General features: G+C 40.7%; 1 protein-coding gene across 13 annotated transcripts in view; it reads right to left on the reverse strand.

Moving 5' to 3' along the window:
* neo1a (neogenin 1a) overlaps positions 1–18139 on the reverse strand; it is a 119779-nt gene that overhangs the window by 10171 nt on the left and 91469 nt on the right. For 7 of the 13 annotated variants that reach the window (XM_037248494.1, XM_037248503.1, XM_037248502.1 and 4 more), the window contains exons 8-18: positions 14766–15000; positions 13784–13938; positions 11977–12125; positions 10532–10670; positions 10233–10282; positions 7173–7317; positions 5822–5932; positions 5538–5732; positions 4495–4590; positions 1907–2139; positions 32–170 (exon numbers count right to left, since the gene is read on the reverse strand). In XM_037248494.1, the coding sequence (XP_037104389.1) occupies positions 32–170; positions 1907–2139; positions 4495–4590; positions 5538–5732; positions 5822–5932; positions 7173–7317; positions 10233–10282; positions 10532–10670; positions 11977–12125; positions 13784–13938; positions 14766–15000 (1647 nt within the window). The remainder of the gene's footprint in view (positions 1–31; positions 171–1906; positions 2140–4494; positions 4591–5537; positions 5733–5821; positions 5933–7172; positions 7318–10232; positions 10283–10531; positions 10671–11976; positions 12126–13783; positions 13939–14765; positions 15001–18139) is intronic. The other 6 variants (XM_037248499.1, XM_037248505.1, XM_037248504.1 and 3 more) reach the window with 3 other exon arrangements.

The following is an 18139-nucleotide window of genomic DNA, read 5'->3' on the forward strand; positions in this document are numbered from 1 at the left end:
ACATTTTGATGCATGTTTGTGGCGCTCCTACTGGTTTCAAAGGTGGTTCCCTGGGCTGTCATGCTCCATGTGCTCGTGCGTCGACCTTTGGTCACCATAACGGAGAACTCGTACAAGGTGTTGGGCTTCAGTCCTGACACCATGTGGTTTAGGCTGGTGGTGTTGGCAACCTGTGAACAGGAGAACAAGACATCATTCTTGGACCTCAATGTAAAATACTAATAATAAAATAATACAAATAATTATTTATAATGTTATACATACAAAATGGTTCAGTGTCTGCCAATGTTATTTCATGTTATTACTTCTTTCAAAACTAAAGGCTTTCAGTCGCATTTGCTAGTTTCAGCAATAGTAATAGCAACATGAATATTCCATTTTAGAAGAAATCCAAGGTAGGGCTATATACTACATAGTCGTAATTTTCAAGTGTGAAAACATGGATCCTCAAAAAGACACAGTTGATATCATTGCTGCTTAAGTTAATATTGGAGTTTCTGATGTTATTGTCCACAAGATATAAATCAGTGTTGTGTTGTTTTTTTCCCCTTGTCTCTAGTCGGGGCTCTGCCAATGACCTGAACTTGAAGAAAATGCTTCATCCTGCTTCGCCGAACCTAGAAGTTGGCTGCCGCCCCCTGCATGTACTCTAAGTGTCAAACAAAGACATCTAAAGTCCCTGAGGAAGGACTGTGTGGGTTTTCAGGAGATTCCAAACTCAAGAAACACTCATGTGACTATGCAAGTGTGTGCTTTAACATGAAGAGCACCTACTGACTGTGGTTCCTTTCATGGCCACAGTTTTACCGTACAACTCGTTTGAAACATTTAGCACACATCTATTACAAAGAGACAGCTGCTCCAGTTTGACCATTATTGAATTTAAAGGTCATGTCTTTATTTTTTTTGTTTTACGATCAAATTTAGTTCATATTACAAGGGATGTCTACTCATTTTTTTAAGAGTATAATCTAGAATGGCATTTTTAAGATTAACGTTCTGTTCTCAAGTGGGGCAGTACAACAGCAGATGGTGAAACAGGGAAAGGCAGAAGGCAGAGAATCTATAAGCAGCATGAGAGTTCCTCACACGAAGTATTAGACCAATATAAAAAATACCTTGTTAATAGACGTGTAAATATATTGGATTTAGTTAATTGAATAGAAACATAATGAGCCTGTAGAGCTCTTTAATTACTCTTGCAGTGTGCAAATCACTCAAATTCAACCAGCAATACATGCCAGCGGGCTGTGCTGTACTATAAAATGGAGCGGTTGAGGCTAACAATTTGTAGGTAGCTTAAAACGCACAATGTTTTCAGAGGAAAAAGAAAACAGAAGTTGTCAGCAACAGCGGCAACGTAAGATGGCTGAGAGAGGCCCATTGATATCCATTCATATACAGTTTAAGAAAGCAAATAAGGACGAGTTACTCCGCCAACCTTCCACACCAGGCATGGGAAAGCGCAATGTGCCAGGAAACTGTGAATGCAAGACCAATTGTACCACGGTGTGCTGTGTATATTACTACAAGTAGACATTTGGCAAATGCAGAAATCAGATGGTGTGGCTATGCCAAATATTTTCAAACCTCTTGCATAATTCTTGCTGAAATCTGGTCCAAGATTTCAAATGGTAGTGAATAAAAACATTTCAATACTGTAAGCATTTTTTTGTTTCCAAACCCATTTTTACAATAATGTGAACAACAGTTGAACAAACTATTATCCTTAACTTCAGATTTCAGAAGTTATGTAGCCTTAAATATACCGTATTTTGCACACTATAAGGCGCACTATAAGGCGCACCGGACAGAAAAGCCAAATGGCTGGATTTTCTCGTGTTAAAACATGTTTAACAATATTCCTTGATAGTATATATTGTATAGTACTCCACAAGAGTCTTACCTTCATTTTGGTGTTGGCAGGGATGTTGGTCTTCCAGCGCACTGTGTAGTAGCGGTTATCTGTGATCTTCTGGTTCTTCGGCAGCGAGTTGTCCGCCCAGGTGACTTTAATGGTGTCATGGCTCAAAACGGAGGCCTGAACACCCACAGGCGGCATCATGGGGGTGGGATCTGGAACTGGGGTGTATGGAGCATGGAAGAGTTCGTACAGGTCAACATCAGGGTCTATGGGGTCTGCCCAACAGGCAGTAAACCCGCAGCCAAGCGTACAAATTAAAATGAGCAAATTAAAACACAAAGAAATGCATGACATGGTCATGACACAATCAGGCAGGAGTCCAGATGGGATGCAGGGTAAAAAAACAGCCAGAAAAATAAGGTTATTGAGTTACAAAGAAGAATGGCGGGTGAAAGGTGAAACCAAACATAAGCACAACAAACATGGGATTGGGAAGGGTGAAGAGAAAGAGAAAAGATTCTATTAGAAAAATATACACTAACCTCTAAAATCAGACAAATCTACAGACTTTTAAAAGTTGCTGTGTGATATCACTACTAGTGCTACTGTGAGAAAAAGGAAGAGATGCTCGATTATAGACTACAGAGAATTGTTTTTCATACTTCCATTCGATTGTTTTGGGGGGGAACATGGTAGGAAATGTTGAATATAAAGCAAAAATGCCCACAAATATGTATGTAAATTATGTTTGACTTAAGGGTGCGCCCCTCCCTTGCACATTTGCTTGACTTCTTCATGGTCTTCACTTCATTAAGTGATATAAGAGCAAGCTTTGGTCAGTCATCCGCGATGACTCTCTTCAACCACTTGTTGGTCCTCACCCTGCATGACTCCATTCATTCTCTGTTCCAAGCACTTTGATGAAAACCAAAGCATTCATGCGATTAAGGAGAGTATTGTGGTTTTTGAGTGAAATGCAGAAGCTGTTTTGTCTCTCTTTTTTACCAAACTCAAAAGTGGGTCCCTGTTATTTGTAAAGGGGTTAATGAATTCATTTTCTTCAAACTTTGCTCGCTCCTCACTCAAGTTAAGCCCGCCCCACACTTTTGCAACCCAAGTTCACCAAGTTTTTTTTTTTTAAGAGTTTTATGTTTCCTAAGTATAAATCCTATGTAGGTCAGCTTGTCTTTTTAATCCTGACTTGAACAAACTGGCAGGAAAAAAACGCGCCCCCGAGGAGGCAGCAACAGACGACGGTGGAAGGATTTTTGGTTCTGCTTTGAGAAGAAACGTTTGGATCTGACGAAGGGTTGCCAAAGTCACCACAGGGGGTCCGGGTGTGTGCAGCACTGTATGTGTCTACGAGGATGTGAGGTGGAGCAATGCATTTCATAGAGAAGCTTGTGCATGTGTGCACTTAGACTGCCACCCGCCGTGACGTGATTCATGTCATTCAGCATCCCGCCCTCACTATTGCAACAGAGCTGTGGAGGAGACAAAGTGGCGCCATCAAGGCTGAGCGGGGAGCTGCGAGTCTAGATTTGAACGTGTGAAGGGTGCAGACCCCCTCTTTTGGGACGCCCCAGGGATCCCATGCAACTTATCGTCATACACTGACGCAGAGAGTGTATGAAGTCTGCTTTTATGGAACAACACTAGAAGTGCTTTACACTTGAAGATCATTTGTGGCGAACACTGGGTTGGGACTTGCGTTTTGGTCTGTAATTGAGATGTACGTATGTTATAATTAGCTTGTCTTTGGTCATGGCTGAGGGCAGCAGAGCTCTTAAACACAAAGGGACAGGAATCATGCCTAAATAACCGATAAACGAGGCAAGTGGAGCACTGTGTGGATTGGCTGTGTTATATTTAATCAACACGCCTACCTCCACATAGTTTAGCGTCTTTGTGCTGAGCTATGGTTTATTTCTTTACTTTGCTTTCAAATGTCTTAAACCCAAATCGATTATTCTATCGAGTAATCGGCTAAAATTTTATTTTGCATCAAAGTGGATTTCAAAACCACCAGCCCATTTAATGTTATTTATTATACATTGTTTAGTGAATAAAAACCACTAAATAACCATTAAATATATAACGCAAGAGGAATGATGTCGTTCTCTCCAAATTGATTCAGTTACTGGTGTAATTGTTTTTGAAGTAAAAGCAGACGTTTGCAAATGTCGAGTTTTGATTAAACTCAAAAGATATTCTGAATAATTACTGTTGAGAGCCTGACAGAAGATTTGGACAATTCTAAGGTTAAAATGGCTCCAAAGGATTTCTCAATTAGAAAAGTAGTTGTCGATTAATTTTATAATCAATTAAATTTGATGACTAAAATAAAGCTGCCTTGTCTTGCCTTGCCTTGCCTTTTTAAGGCAAACAGTTGATTGAAGAAAGGTCCTCCTTGGGGATTCGGTGCGCTGACTTATCCTGTCTCATTGTGATTTACAGTTACAGGATACTCACTATCTACAACATTCGGTGCACTTTTACACTCTAATGAGATCCAATTCAAGCTATTATTTCATAAGTAGACCCAATGTTACTATAAAACAACAAAGCTGTGAAGATAAATGTGTCAACCACTCTTGCAGGTCCTTTGGTGATAGTTTTGCACTTCCTACCTGACTGTGGCCTTGTGATGGCGCTCTCATATACAGGAATCCCTTCACCCACGTTGTTGAAGGCCTTGAGTGTGATCACATAGTGGGAGCTGGGGTCTGAACAAGAGAGATGCAAACATGGAGTGTGGCAATATAAATTGATGCAGCCATCTAATTAAGATGAAACTCTAGAGATACTCAACTCATAATGGCGATATTAGAGAAAGCATTTGAATTAAAATAAATCCTCTTGCTGCGACTGTAATGAAGGCTTCAAATATGGCAATGTGCTACCATGAATATCTCAGAAACATGACAGACTAGCGATTGATACTAGCACTATCTAAAACAATTCAAACATTGGTCTTAAGATAAAAAATAATATCAGAATTGATCACATTTTAAGTCCTCAAAGAGCAGCAAAAAAAAAAAGATATGCCATACTCGAGAAGAACATTTTAAATGGGAAGTCAAACCTCAAATTTTCTTTGCAACAATATGTTCTGTGCAGCCCAAATAATAAAAACACAGTGTTCTAATTAATGTTTTGTTTGTGGAATATGAATTAAACAGGGAGGATCAGAGGTGGAATTGAACCAGCACCCTCCTAACTGTAAGGCAGACGTGCTAACCAGTGTGCCACCGAGCCTCCTGTTGGTTAGCTCGTATTCCACAAATGCAATAGAATCTTTGGGGTGACTTCCCTTTAACAACTTCACAAGTACTAAAATGACCAAAAAGTCTTTAAATCCATTTCTGTCGCCGGATGGTGTGATGAGCAACTTGCGGAATAAGTTCAGTGCTCATTAATCCTCTAAATTGCCACTATGAATAAAACCAGTGGTGCAGTTTAATTATCTTTGTGTAACAAAATCCAACCAATTTGCATCTTTTTAAAAAGAGCAGCAGGTTTGGCTTCTTCCCAAGGCCTTTTTAGTGTCTGACTAGTACTGTCAGACACAAACACGCATCAGTGTAATTAAGTGACAGGCGATGAGTCAACAAGTCAGTACGTCTTTGAAAAACACAACACATACCTTACCTCCAAAATGGCTTTTTCTTACCGAGATTTTCAATGGTGTAGTAGCGCTGCTTGTAATCTACTTTGATGGTCTGAGCATGAGGGCTGCCAATGCCGTAACCAATGCTGTAGCCACGTACAACAATGTCCTGGTTCTCTGGCGGCGTCCAGCTCACCACGATGCTGCTGACCAGTGGACGGACGTGAAGCGAACTGGGCTGATCTGGGACCCGTGATTCTGGTAAGGGAAATTCCAAATAAAATATTTACCAAAAGACAACGATATGGATAAGCCGGTATTAAAGAAGCAAAAGTAGTGAAGATTACCATCCAAGTCACTCTCAAATGTCTCTGCAGTAGTCCAGTCGGTGGCTGGGCCCGTGCCGTTCACTGTTATGGCAGACACTCGGAAGGAATACTCTGTCCCACGCTCGAGACCTGCACCAGGAAAAAAAAGTTAACTTCTACTGACTTGCATTTTAGTGAAAATATTCTTCAACAGATGAACAAAACCACTCTGCATGATATGAAGATACATTTTTTAAGCCTCCCCCACCATGGTACTATTCCCTTCTCAAAAACATCAAGACATTGCAATTTGACATCTCCACATGGGTTTAGACTGTTTTGATAGATGCAAATATGCAGCACGTCTTAAAAGAAACAGCTTGATGGAACTGAGAAAAAAAACGAAAAGGATTAGGAAAAATCTAGATCCAGTTTCACGACTGGCATTCATGAGGAGACTAAACTGCTGCTATATTCATCTGGGGGAGAAAAGAAGACAAAAGAAACATCATTGTAAAATAGTCCAATTTGTTTTCAGCATGCTCATCTTGTAGTTGATACCTACGCCATGTACTGACTATTCTGGGCCACCCTTGGGGTAGCTTCTAAAGTCTGCCAAACCCAGTGCCTCCGAGGCTACATCTCCCTCTTAATGCATTTAAACCAACAAACAAGTCTCTGATTCTTGCCTCTGGAATGTTTGAGAAAAGATTCAACTTTTAAGTGCATATTCTCTTTGATGCAGCACACAGTGGGAGGTCATGCCACTTGAAAGTTGCTGAGCCAACATCTAATTTTAATCACTGATTGATTTGGGTGATAGCCGTGGGGGACGCAACAGGCACGTGCAAACCCAATGAGACAACTTATGATCATATGCATGCCCTAATAAATTAAATAGGCTCTGGGTCACTCAGTCCCCATTCGAAAGAAAAAGAAACTCCAAGCAACATTTTGGGCATACAAGTACACATATACAAAAAATAACTAATTGAATGATAAGAGCTGACAGCAGGGGTAAAGTGCAGCTAACACAGAGCCTGCTATGTTTTTCTTTGCCCAAAAGTAATCGAGAATTGAACCTCATTCCGACTGGTAAGTAAATAACTGCATGTATTAGTTCTATACAGTATATAAGTGCATGACTTGATTGCATTCCAAGAAAATATCTTAATCTTAATAGTGTAAAACTGAAAAGACCCCCCCCCCCCCACACACACACACACAAAATCCATAACTAGAGAAAGGTCAAAGCATCTCAGATTGGATTGTGTTCAACTGCAGACATTTTAATATATATAGCATATCCTAGATCTAAATATGTTAATACAACAGGGTGAGTTCATTACTAAAATGATCCTAGCAGTGCTAGTCAGTCAGTGTTTGTTACCATCAATGAGCTTGGACAGCTGGGTCCCTCCGGTGGTCTCCGCTGTCTCACTTCTCCGTGATCCTTTACGGTATCGGATCTTGTATCCGGTGATTTCTCCATTCTGGGAATTTGAGGGCGGCGGCTGCCACCGAAGCATGATGCTCTGTTGAGGGCAAATGAGAGTCAATGCGAGCAAAAACTTCATGAAAAAAGCTCCATGTGGAGTGAAATACTACAGCTAGTGAATGTTTATTTTTTTGTTACGTCTAGCTGGGTATCTGCAAAGGTTAAAATAACTCAGACATGACAAATCTGCTTGACCAATGAGCGACCATCAGAGGTCAATGCTATCTCAACTCATGGGACCCAATGGTCCCGTGGGCCGTGGACACACCACACATGAAACCCAGATATCAACAACACCCAGAAATGGCTGGCTTCTCTCAGCCGAGCTCAACTGAGATGGACTGACGCCAAGTAGAAAAGTTCTGATCTGACGAGTCCACGTTTCAAATTGTTTTCTGAAATTACATACACTCCAAGGCCTACCCAGATTGATATAAGCGTAAAATTCAAAAGCATCTGTTATGGTGTGGGTGCGTGTTAGCCCACATGACAGGGCAGATTTTTTTACATCTGTGAAGGCAACATTGATTATGAAAGGTACATACAGGATTCGGACCAAATAAAGCTTTCCATCCAAGCAGTGTGTTTGAAGGGGAAAAACATGCCACTGTCCCAGCTTTGTTGGAATGTCTCGCGGGCATCAAATTTAAAATATGTGAATATTTGCAAAAAACAATCAAGTTTATGAGTTTGAACAATAAATATAAACAATATGTTGCCTTTGTAGTGTATTCAATTGAATAGACCATGAAGAGAATTTTCAAATGACTGTATTCTGTTTTTAATTGACATATGACACAATGTCCCAACTTCATTGGAATTGTGATCTGTAATAGAACACCTGCGAGTGTGATGTTGGAGCATGTCATTGCACGCCTCGCAAGCACTGACGCTTGTGTGGTAGGTTCCAAAAAAAACCTAAGGTGCTGCCATATTGTGGAAAAGAGACACATGGTGAGCTCATTTGTATTATCTTGACAGTGGTGTGAATGCCTCACAAAAAAATACACACAAGCATGAGAGCTCAATGTGGGAAATTCGTTTGCCGGCCACACACGTCACGCTGGGATTCATGCAACCGGAATTCTGAATGTGTTTAAAGAGATAGGTTGGGGGTAGCTCAGCAGGAGCTCGGAGTTAATTAATGCTTCCCCCTACTGTCACACCGGTTTACAAAAGGCCCAATGCATGAACAAGTCACACTCACTTTCCGATACGGCCCCGTTGGGTAAAAGGCACAACTCCAATTGTGTGACGTGTGTTTTTCATTTGACATAATCAGGCGCTACTCATGCATTTGTCTGTTCTTCTTCCTTGAAACAAAGTTGATGTGAGTCACATGAAAGAACGTGAAGAGGAAATGCGAGTGACCAGCAAATGTGAAAGATGACAGCAATTCTTTCAATATTGAGTATCTAATGATACTTTTTGACTGCTTCTGATGAAAATTAAACTATCTGAATGCAAAAAAAAAAAAGAATAGGAGGAAGAATTCAAAGGATTTGTGGGAAGCCTTATTTGTTTCACGGAAAAATTTTGTTTCTGCCTTGAGACCAAAACAAAACAAGTGTGTGTCAATTCTCATCCTTTCAAACGAATTACTCCTTTTAACATTTGCAGCAGCACCCGTTGTTTTCTAGCACTCAAATCTCAGCTGACGCTCCCTCAACATGGGTGGCCAGTTCCCTCTCAAGCTGCTTGTGTGTGATAGGATTATTGAACAGCTTCTTCTTCCGCATTGCTTTGACAGTTCTCTCTCACTCAGTCTGTGAGCAGCACTGACCAGCAAAGACTCCTCCAACATTTGCAGTCAGTTCACACACTTTTTTTTTTTTTTTATCTTCGCCTCTCCTTCCAGGTTCTTGGTCTACATGTTATGTTTCACTTATCATTAGTCAGAAACATCTTTACAAAACGTATGCATCGGTTGGTGGAAGCATACCATAAAAAGGCTTGCAGCCCTCTGATTGAAGATGGACCATAATGGATAAAAAGAGGCCGTCTTCCTGTTTTCATCAGGCGACTGTTGTGAAGCCTGCAGCCACTTCAGCTGCCTATCGAATCGGCAGTGTCACACAAGAGCTACAATGTGCTCGACTGTAATAAATTGGATTCAACAATTATAGTTAAAAAAACTCTGTCACCCAAAGACTTGCTATAAGGCTTGGGAGGTGGAGAATCAATGGCAGAAAAGACAAAACACTATGCTGCTCAAACAAAAGATGGACTATGCAATCAGAGCAACTATTTATTGGATGATATTTGGGGAAAATGTTTCTACACTTTATGGTAAAATATCTGTTATGGTTAAATAGTAACATCACCAGATGTAGAATCCATCTCAAATCAATATTGTGACCATCCCATTGCAGATTTTGAGGGAATTTATTTTCCCGCTTTTTATAGTACATAATGTAGCCAAGTCTAAATTTAGACCCCCGTGGGGACAAGCGGAAAAGAAAATGGAAAATGAATTTTGGTCGAAATTTTCTTGCAACAAAAATCACTAAAACTGATGGCAAACATTTTGCGAACATTTGCGACTTTGAAACGAACCCCGACGAACTCTGTTGAGAACTTAACATTCACTGCCCACGAAAACTCTCACCATTTTTCGCGGCTCAGACTTTAGATACGAAATCACAACAAATTACAAGTAAAATAATACCAGTTAACAGTATTTCATTGCAGTACTTAATATGTAAGACTTGCACATCGATTTAGCAGTACGTCTTTAGCTGAAAGTATACTGATGGAGCATGATACAGAGGAAAAGCACTTGTGACAGCCCAGTCTGCTACTGATGAGACGATCAATAAGGGTTCACACACCCTCACACACCACTGGTGCGTTTTTTGAGTGTTGGCAGAGAATCTATTTTTTCACAAAACAAGGAGCTCACACTCAGAGAAGCCCCCCCCCCTTCCCAAAACCTTTCATATTGTGGCTTACCTTTGAGTTTTGCACCTCAAGAGTAAAATTTTGAGGAGGCGCACTTGGCACTGCAAGGAAAAAAAACATTAATCATAGCAGAAAAGTCACACTCACTCACAAAATCAATACAACTGGCTGCCTTTACAAAGATGATCATTCTTACTTTTGATTGACTCTGTCAATCAAGAAATTTCACACTATATTTATTATTGTGGATTACAATGGTGCAGCACACCTATGCATTACATTGAGAGCTGTCTCTAACAAGCTAGTTGTTTTATTAAATAGGTTCCCAGGACAAATGTATTATTACTGACCGTCAGACAATGTGCGAACTATAATATCGTCAGTGGAGACACCTGGACCGTGCTTATTGTTGGCCACAACACGGAAACTGTACTGCGTGTTCTTCTTCAGACCGGTCTTGGTGAATGACAGACCATCGACATCAACATCCTACAAGACAGACAGAAACATGTGAGTAGTCTCTTAAAAAAAGATCTGTGTTGCAAGGATGAGACATATATTTCTAATATCGATTCACATACACTGAACAAGCTTAGCAATTTTTTTGGGCATTTCCATTTTTCTTTACTGTGCCCTCCTTTTTGTTATTATAACATTAAACTGTCAGGGCTGTAACATAAAGGTCTCCCAAAAGTGAGAGTAATGAAGCATTATCTTACACATCTTATCTCAATTCAGACCATAAAACATTGCTTCCTCGCAAATTTCGCTTCACTAACTAGGCCAATCAGTGTGTCCTAAATTTCTTAAAGCTCATTTGCATTCAGTTCTTAGTTTGTCAAACCTAACAATGTTTTCATACAAGTCTAATAATAACTTCTTGACGTGATTATTATCTACAGCAACTTTATACCGAAAGAGGCATTCGAGAGTCATCATTCCCTTTTACAGGTATAGTGTTTGAGGTCATCTCTTTGCGGCTTTCCCAGCTCATCTCAAGCACTCTCCTCCAGGGTACTGAGGCATCATTACTCAATGCATTGGATGACGTTTCATTCATTATCATATTAAAAGCTTTTTAATGCCTCACTGGCTTGCATGCGGCAGCTGCTGGGGCTGACTAAATTCTCTAACCCTCTGAATTGTACTCCTGTGAAACAGCCCTACCTGCACAACAAAAAGATTTTTACTGTAACAGGTTTTGACAGTATGACAATAATGCTGGGCTTGAAAGTTATCATGAAAGTTAGTAATCCAATCAGTACAATTAGCATAAACATTATAGTCATATCAGTAATAAGATGAATATAAACAAGTGTCTGGACATTTCCTATAATATGGATTCATTTGCATGTTTTGTTGTACTTTTTCATGGAATGTCCTTTTCTTGTCACATTTTAATGAATTTAATGGCTTCTAAATGATTCTTCAGGAACTCAATTCAATGCTTTAAGGGGGTCCTCAGCGTATGAACATGAGATTTTGAGGTGACTAACAGCGGAAATTCGTTTTGTTTGCTCAGCAGCATAAGAATAAGTCAACATGTGGGATGGAACATGACACACTCTGTTACCAACAAACATTTTCATTAGATTGTTTTATATTCATGGCCAAGGAGTGTTTTTCATACATTTGTTTTCTTTATTATGACTTTAATACGACGGGAGTTTACGTTAGTCATAAATTACAGTGCGTTCTGACATATTCAGGTTATGAGCCCCCCTCCCCCAGTATTTTGTATTCAAATGACATTGTCATTTTTGACAGAAAAATCATCCCAGCCTGTGTAACTAACCTGTTCATTTCCTATGCTTTTGTCTGTGTAGTACAACTTGTAGGTGAGGATCTCTCCATTGCCGGTGATAGGTTTGTCCCAACTCAGAGTGACAGAGGTCGGTGAATTCGATGCCGCCTGAAGATTCGGAGCTGGGCCGGGAACTTGAACTGAGAAGCATGACAGATGACAACAGGATTCTGAATACTTGAATTTCTTATGCATGAGTCGGTGTCAAATTTTCAGTTTAACTGCCAACTTCTAAGAATGGCATGAGCTTTTGAGTCTGAGACTCCTAATGGACCAAAGGTTTAGCAAATGTTTATATTCCCATAACAACTTACTGTAGTTATCAGAGTGCTCTATTCAACTTTGACTGCAAAGGAAATTAACATAACCACCATCCATCCATTTTCTATAGCTTTAATCCTGTTCAGGGTCACAGTTTATCCCATCTGCTTTAAGCCCCTAACCGACTGAGCGCCAAGCAATTGCGAGTGTTTTCGAAGGAAGCAAATGTTGCGTTTCCGCCACGGTTCGTCAGGGTTCTTTCAAGGTCACAAAGACATTTGGCAGATGTTCGCCTGTACTTTACTATGCCCCAAGACAAATCTCCCAAAATGTTGGGGATGCTATGGGAATGCCAGCCAGCAGGTGCCATTCAAGACTACTGACTGCATGCGGCAGGGCTGTGCAAATACAGTAAAGTAGATATCGGATCATCTGAGTTCTGGCGACGGGTCTGGTAGTTGGCATTTGTGCTGAGAAGTCCCTCGGCTTGGAACTGCAACTAGGCTTATAAGCTTTGCATGTCAACACACGTCTCCATACTATATATCGTAAGCTCGACTGCAGATATTGTTGACAGGAAAGACAGGGTGCCATTTTGAAAGTCTGAAACTGCCTGAATCATCTTAAGACAGGCTATGAAGAGCAAAAGTACGACGAAAGCAACCTGATCAAAAGTTTAAGCTCCAATTTGAACCTAAGAGCTCACAAGACACATAAAAAGGTGTCCAGGTAAAGCTGGTAAACCTGGACACTATGCTCCCCCAAATGTTTGCGATCCCCAATGACAGCTTGGCTTTCACTGGTTATAAAAGTCTGTTGATTCATCTGCCTGCCCTCCAAACAAGGACAAGGACAGTGACTGGATGTGAAAGTGACAGTCAATGAATGTTGCCAAAGGACATCAGAAGCGGCAGTGTGTTGGGAAATTCCATTCACAGTTCTTTTATACATGACGATAAGAGTGGGTGAAGGTGAGGGGCCGATATCTTGGCACACAGAGAGAAAGAAAAGCGCACCGCTACGTCCCATCTTTCTTCTATGATTTATAAGTCTCCTCCAGTCAAAATATTTTAATGAGGGACTTGAAAGCGGAAAATGTTTCCTTTGTCGTACTTCCGAACGTAAAATGTTATGGAGGTAAGCTTGGTTTAGAGCACTTCACGCGCACACACAAAAAGACTTAAGAAATGCTTCAGGGTAAATAAGGGGCAGCTCACAAGGAGATAATTCAGCAATTCTCTGGTGTGTTGTTGGGTGGTCGAGCTTAAAAAGACTTTGCTATGTGTAACTGTGTTCAGTGGTGGGAGCCCGTTTGAAGCGAGTGTTTGTGTATGGCAGTGAATATTTGCATGGGTGAGGGTTTATTTGTACATTTGTGTGCGTCTTTTGAGGGCATCCTGTTTTCCTCTGTGAACTAATATGAGCAGCTTTCCAACAAACTAGCTGCAGCCCGTCTTTTTGTTTACGCATCCTGTTTACCGAGCACACAGAAAAACCACATTCCCGTGTGGTGTGTGCACACGGTTGTTTGCCTCACCTTCAGCCTGGGTGGCCACCTTTAGAGCAGTAGAGCTTTCTCCTTGGCCGTTGATGTTGTGGGCCAAAACCCTAAAGCGATATTTGGTGTCTGGCATCAGATTCTGGATGGTGACCTGCAACTCCCCTGGTCGGCTTGTATTTACAACTCGCTCCCTGATGTGGAAACAAGTAAATACACATACACATCAGCCTTACACTGTATTTGTAAATATTTCAAAGTCGCACAAGGATCAGTGGACGTATTAAGATGAACGCAAATCATTCATTTACTCTGGCATTGTCATTGATTTTACCCAGTCGGGGATTCTAATTAAAGAGCAACTTTATGGTTGTTTGGTAGTCATGTAACAAACTCATATAGTGCTTTGTTTTGGAAAACTGTCAAAACTTCAGAATTTTTGACCATTTGGACATATTTTTTATTCTGGGTTTGTTCAGGAGGCTTGGAAGCAACAGTTGCCAAAAATGTCTTAAGCTTTACATTTAGATTCAGGTTGTTTTACAGGCTTTAGCCCAAATCCTTATTCAGTAGCAAATGAATTATTAGGTGTCTCAAGACTTTGGTATTTTATGTATGGGGAAATGAACAATTAGGGAAGGGCATGGTTGGGAGTTTTTCTTGTGCATGAAGTTCAGCATAATTCATCCAGAACAGATAGTATTAAAAAAATCCATGAGAATATACAAAACTGCTTGTCGCTACCTAAATTACCTTTTAATTTTTTCTGACTAATATGCACGAGAAAATATGTAGGTTTGGAGGGAAATGAGGTTTAAGGAGCAAGTGTTTGTTCATTTCAGTACAAAGCCTTGGGAGGAAATAATTATCTTTAATTAATAAACACATACTGCTTTAAATAGTGCTTTAACTACTTTAATGAGATCTTTGCAGAATGCCCGGAAGCTCAGGAATGCACTCAGAGTGTTCCCTCACAGAGGAGCAATGCCATGGTACAATTACAATGTAGACTGTGTATTACCTGCTTGTGCCCTCTTGGCTGTAGAAAACAGAGTAGGTTAGCTCGTCTCCGTGCGGTTCAGCCGGCGGGCGCCAGGTAAGCTTGATGAAGCGGGTGGAAACCAGCGAAGCCACAACATCGCGGGGGGCGGTGGGAGTGGGTCCTGCTGGACCAGCTACACCCCCAGAGCCTGACGTTACATGGTCAGTAGTGTTAGGAGTCAGTGAGGGGGGAGGGAGAGGGGGAAGGGCTACATCTTGGGGTTGGGAAGAGGGGTGGGAGGGTGGAGGGAAAAGGGGGGGGGGGGGGAAACCGGGGAAACAGAGACAGCATTGGGGGTGGAAATGGGAGAAATATTTCCAGGAAAAAGAGAACAGTTTTGAGGAGAGTGGAAAAGGGGGTGAAATGGAAATGAGGGTGAAACGAAAGAAAGAAAGAACAAAAACAGAAGAAAAAACAAAATAACAACAACATAACAAAAAAGACGTCTGGTGTCACGAGAAAACACAGAAATAAAACAGTTCTACTACACTTACAAAGCACAATACAGGGGGATACTACACGTGCAGATTTACACTGCTTGCTATGACACAACAGTACAGGACATTTACACAACTCCTATGAGTCAGGTTTTTGGAAATGTTTGTCATTTATAACCGATCTTTATTGCCTTTTTTTGGCCAAGGGCGAGGTAAACCTGCATTTGCATCCAGAGACAAAAGTCCATCCTGAACAGTAGGTGATCTCGCTCAAGGAATGCTGGCTGAAGAAATGTTTGAGATTTATTTAATTTGATCAGCTTTTTGTTGGGAAAAGGGAGGGCGGAGAGAATAATTTGTGGCACAACGCAGCGAGATCTACTTTCCATTTGCTTGACGAGTGGGCAAGACGGAACCTTTTCAAAGGTAATGTCAATGCATGGGATATTTCCATTCGCGTGCAGGTCAGGGAAAGTGATGGGGTAAAACACAAATACAAGCAAAGTAACATGGCAAGTGCATCTTGTGTTCTTGATGGACAGAATAAGTAGCAATTCAAGTGACTGCTGTAGTATTTATCCGTCACTCCATCGGGACACTAATTTGTCTTTTGGAGGTTTGGTTACAATTCAAATGTGTCAAACGTGTGAAAAGATGGCCAGCTATCAAATGCTAAGGTATACATGTGAGCACACAGTGACTAATCCTTATTATTAGTGCATATACAGCGGACCCCCAGTTTTTATAGCAGCAGGTGCTTGAACTGTTCCTATTTGTACTGCCTGACCCATTGGACTCCGGCACTTGTTTTTTGGGGCATTCTGAATTTCCAAACAGTATATTGGAACAATGCTCTAAATTTACGGACAGTTGTAGTTAGGCAGCTCGCGCTCAGAACGTGTTTCCGAACAAACAGGGAATGAGGATTTTTTCGGAGTCTGAGCTCAAACTTCTCAAAAACATGCAACTTAAATTTGTGAACAATTTTTATATGTGGTTTTCTATTTCTATTATGAAAGTAATTATCTTTGGCAAAAGGTAAGATTTTTTTAAATACCTTGGGGCATTAAAGAGAACAATGAAACACTTTAAGGACTTCAATCACAAAATCAAAAATTAAGCACAAAATCAATCTGCTGATCACTTGTTACTTAGGCAGACACTGGACCACTTAACCCAAAGTCTAAGGACTTTGACACTGAACAAATTTTCTCAGATATGGCGTGTACAGACAACCCTAACCCTATGTCATGATTGTAAATATGAACAAAACCATGGTTAAATGACTACGCTCAAGAGGCTGAACAGAGCAGCGTAGAATAGACCAGGACACTAATTATGCTTCCATCTTAACATCATCTGCAAATAATTGACATGCAGCAGAGTAACCAGCGCTTGTCTGTCCAATCAGTCTTGAACATGCAGGCTCGAGGTTGTTACAGGAAGGAGATGTCAGACTCCTACCACCATTGCCAAGCTTCATTCATAGCTCATTAATTGTATCATTAGTCTTTGTGCTGAAGGTAATGAATAGCTGGCATTAAGGCTTTAATGAGGAAGGTTACTTCAGATCTGCATAATATATCTGGGCCACCAACACATAATACAACTGGGACAAAGACATGCACGGTGAAGCATTTGTCTTAATATTAATCTGAGGGAAAAAAATGAATGTGGAACTGTAGACGCGTCAGTGGCGAAGTGGCAGATCAAAAAGCACTATTCCAATTAGTTGGTGACACACTGGAACAAAAGTGGAAGGGAGCATTAGAAGACCTCTTTCAAACTTACAGCCCTTTGGTCTCAAGCGGCATTCTTAGCCACTCGTCCACAGCTGTCCCCGTAAGTTGTTTCTTAAAAGTTAGTGTTAAATATATTGTAACAAATTTGAGAGCTGCAAGGGACACCTGACTATAGACCATAGTAAAAATACTGGGCTAAAATGAAAAAAAGTAAAAGACAACATCAATTCAAACACTTTACAACTTCAACTTTTCACTCTCTTTCTAACTCGTCAACTTCTGTTATTTTCCAGTGGTGCGCCAGGGGCGCCGTTAAAAGAGTGAAAAGTGATGAAGCTTCCAAGGGTCCGTGACTGATAGTGGCCATAGAAAATCGGTTTTTGAATTTGCGGCAATACAATGTTGGGGCCCAAAGTGATTTTTTTTTCTCAGGGCCCAAATAACTGGCAGCATCCTTGGTTGTGACTTAACATAAGCAGAGTACTTCATCAAATGGTCTGAGCGCACAGATAAGAGAGTCAGTCAGGCTCGTACTAAAAGAAGGAATTCATATCTGCCAGAAGCACACACAGGACCGGGACCACTGATAGACCAATGAAGGTAGAAATAGCAGACCGTGACCTGACTGGGATCTTGCAAAAGAAAATAACATTTTTCTCAGGGGAAGCTGCCATTTGTAATTGTTTTGATAATGGTTATTATATCGGAACCAGCTCCAGCATGAAACTAATGGTCCAATCCACACTCACGTACTTTCATCTGACAGATGAAGAATGAATGAGTAAGTCAAAAGCATTGCAGGTTTTACAGAAGCAGCACAAATGTCTACAGTGCCTTGCAGACACATTCACCCCATTGGCTTTTCACCCATTATGTTACACTGTAACCTTGAATTAAAACAATTTCTTTACCTGAACTTTATTTGATGGATCTGCAGAATGTGAAAGGAGGAATATATATATATAAAATTCCTAAACATAAATCTCAAAATCAGCACGTCCATTAATTATTTACCCTTCAAGTGTGTATGTTGTCGACCCAATTGCAGCAATATTGGCTGCAAGTCATTTTTGATCAATCTCTATGAGCTTGTCAAATCTCATTCATTGATTTTTTGCCAACACTCATTTAACACTCTCGTACAGGTGTTGCACGGGAATGTCACCATTCGGTA

The sequence above is a fragment of the Syngnathus acus genome, chromosome 3 (genome assembly GCF_901709675.1).
Source record: "Syngnathus acus chromosome 3, fSynAcu1.2, whole genome shotgun sequence".
Classification (NCBI taxonomy): Eukaryota; Metazoa; Chordata; class Actinopteri; order Syngnathiformes; family Syngnathidae; genus Syngnathus; species Syngnathus acus.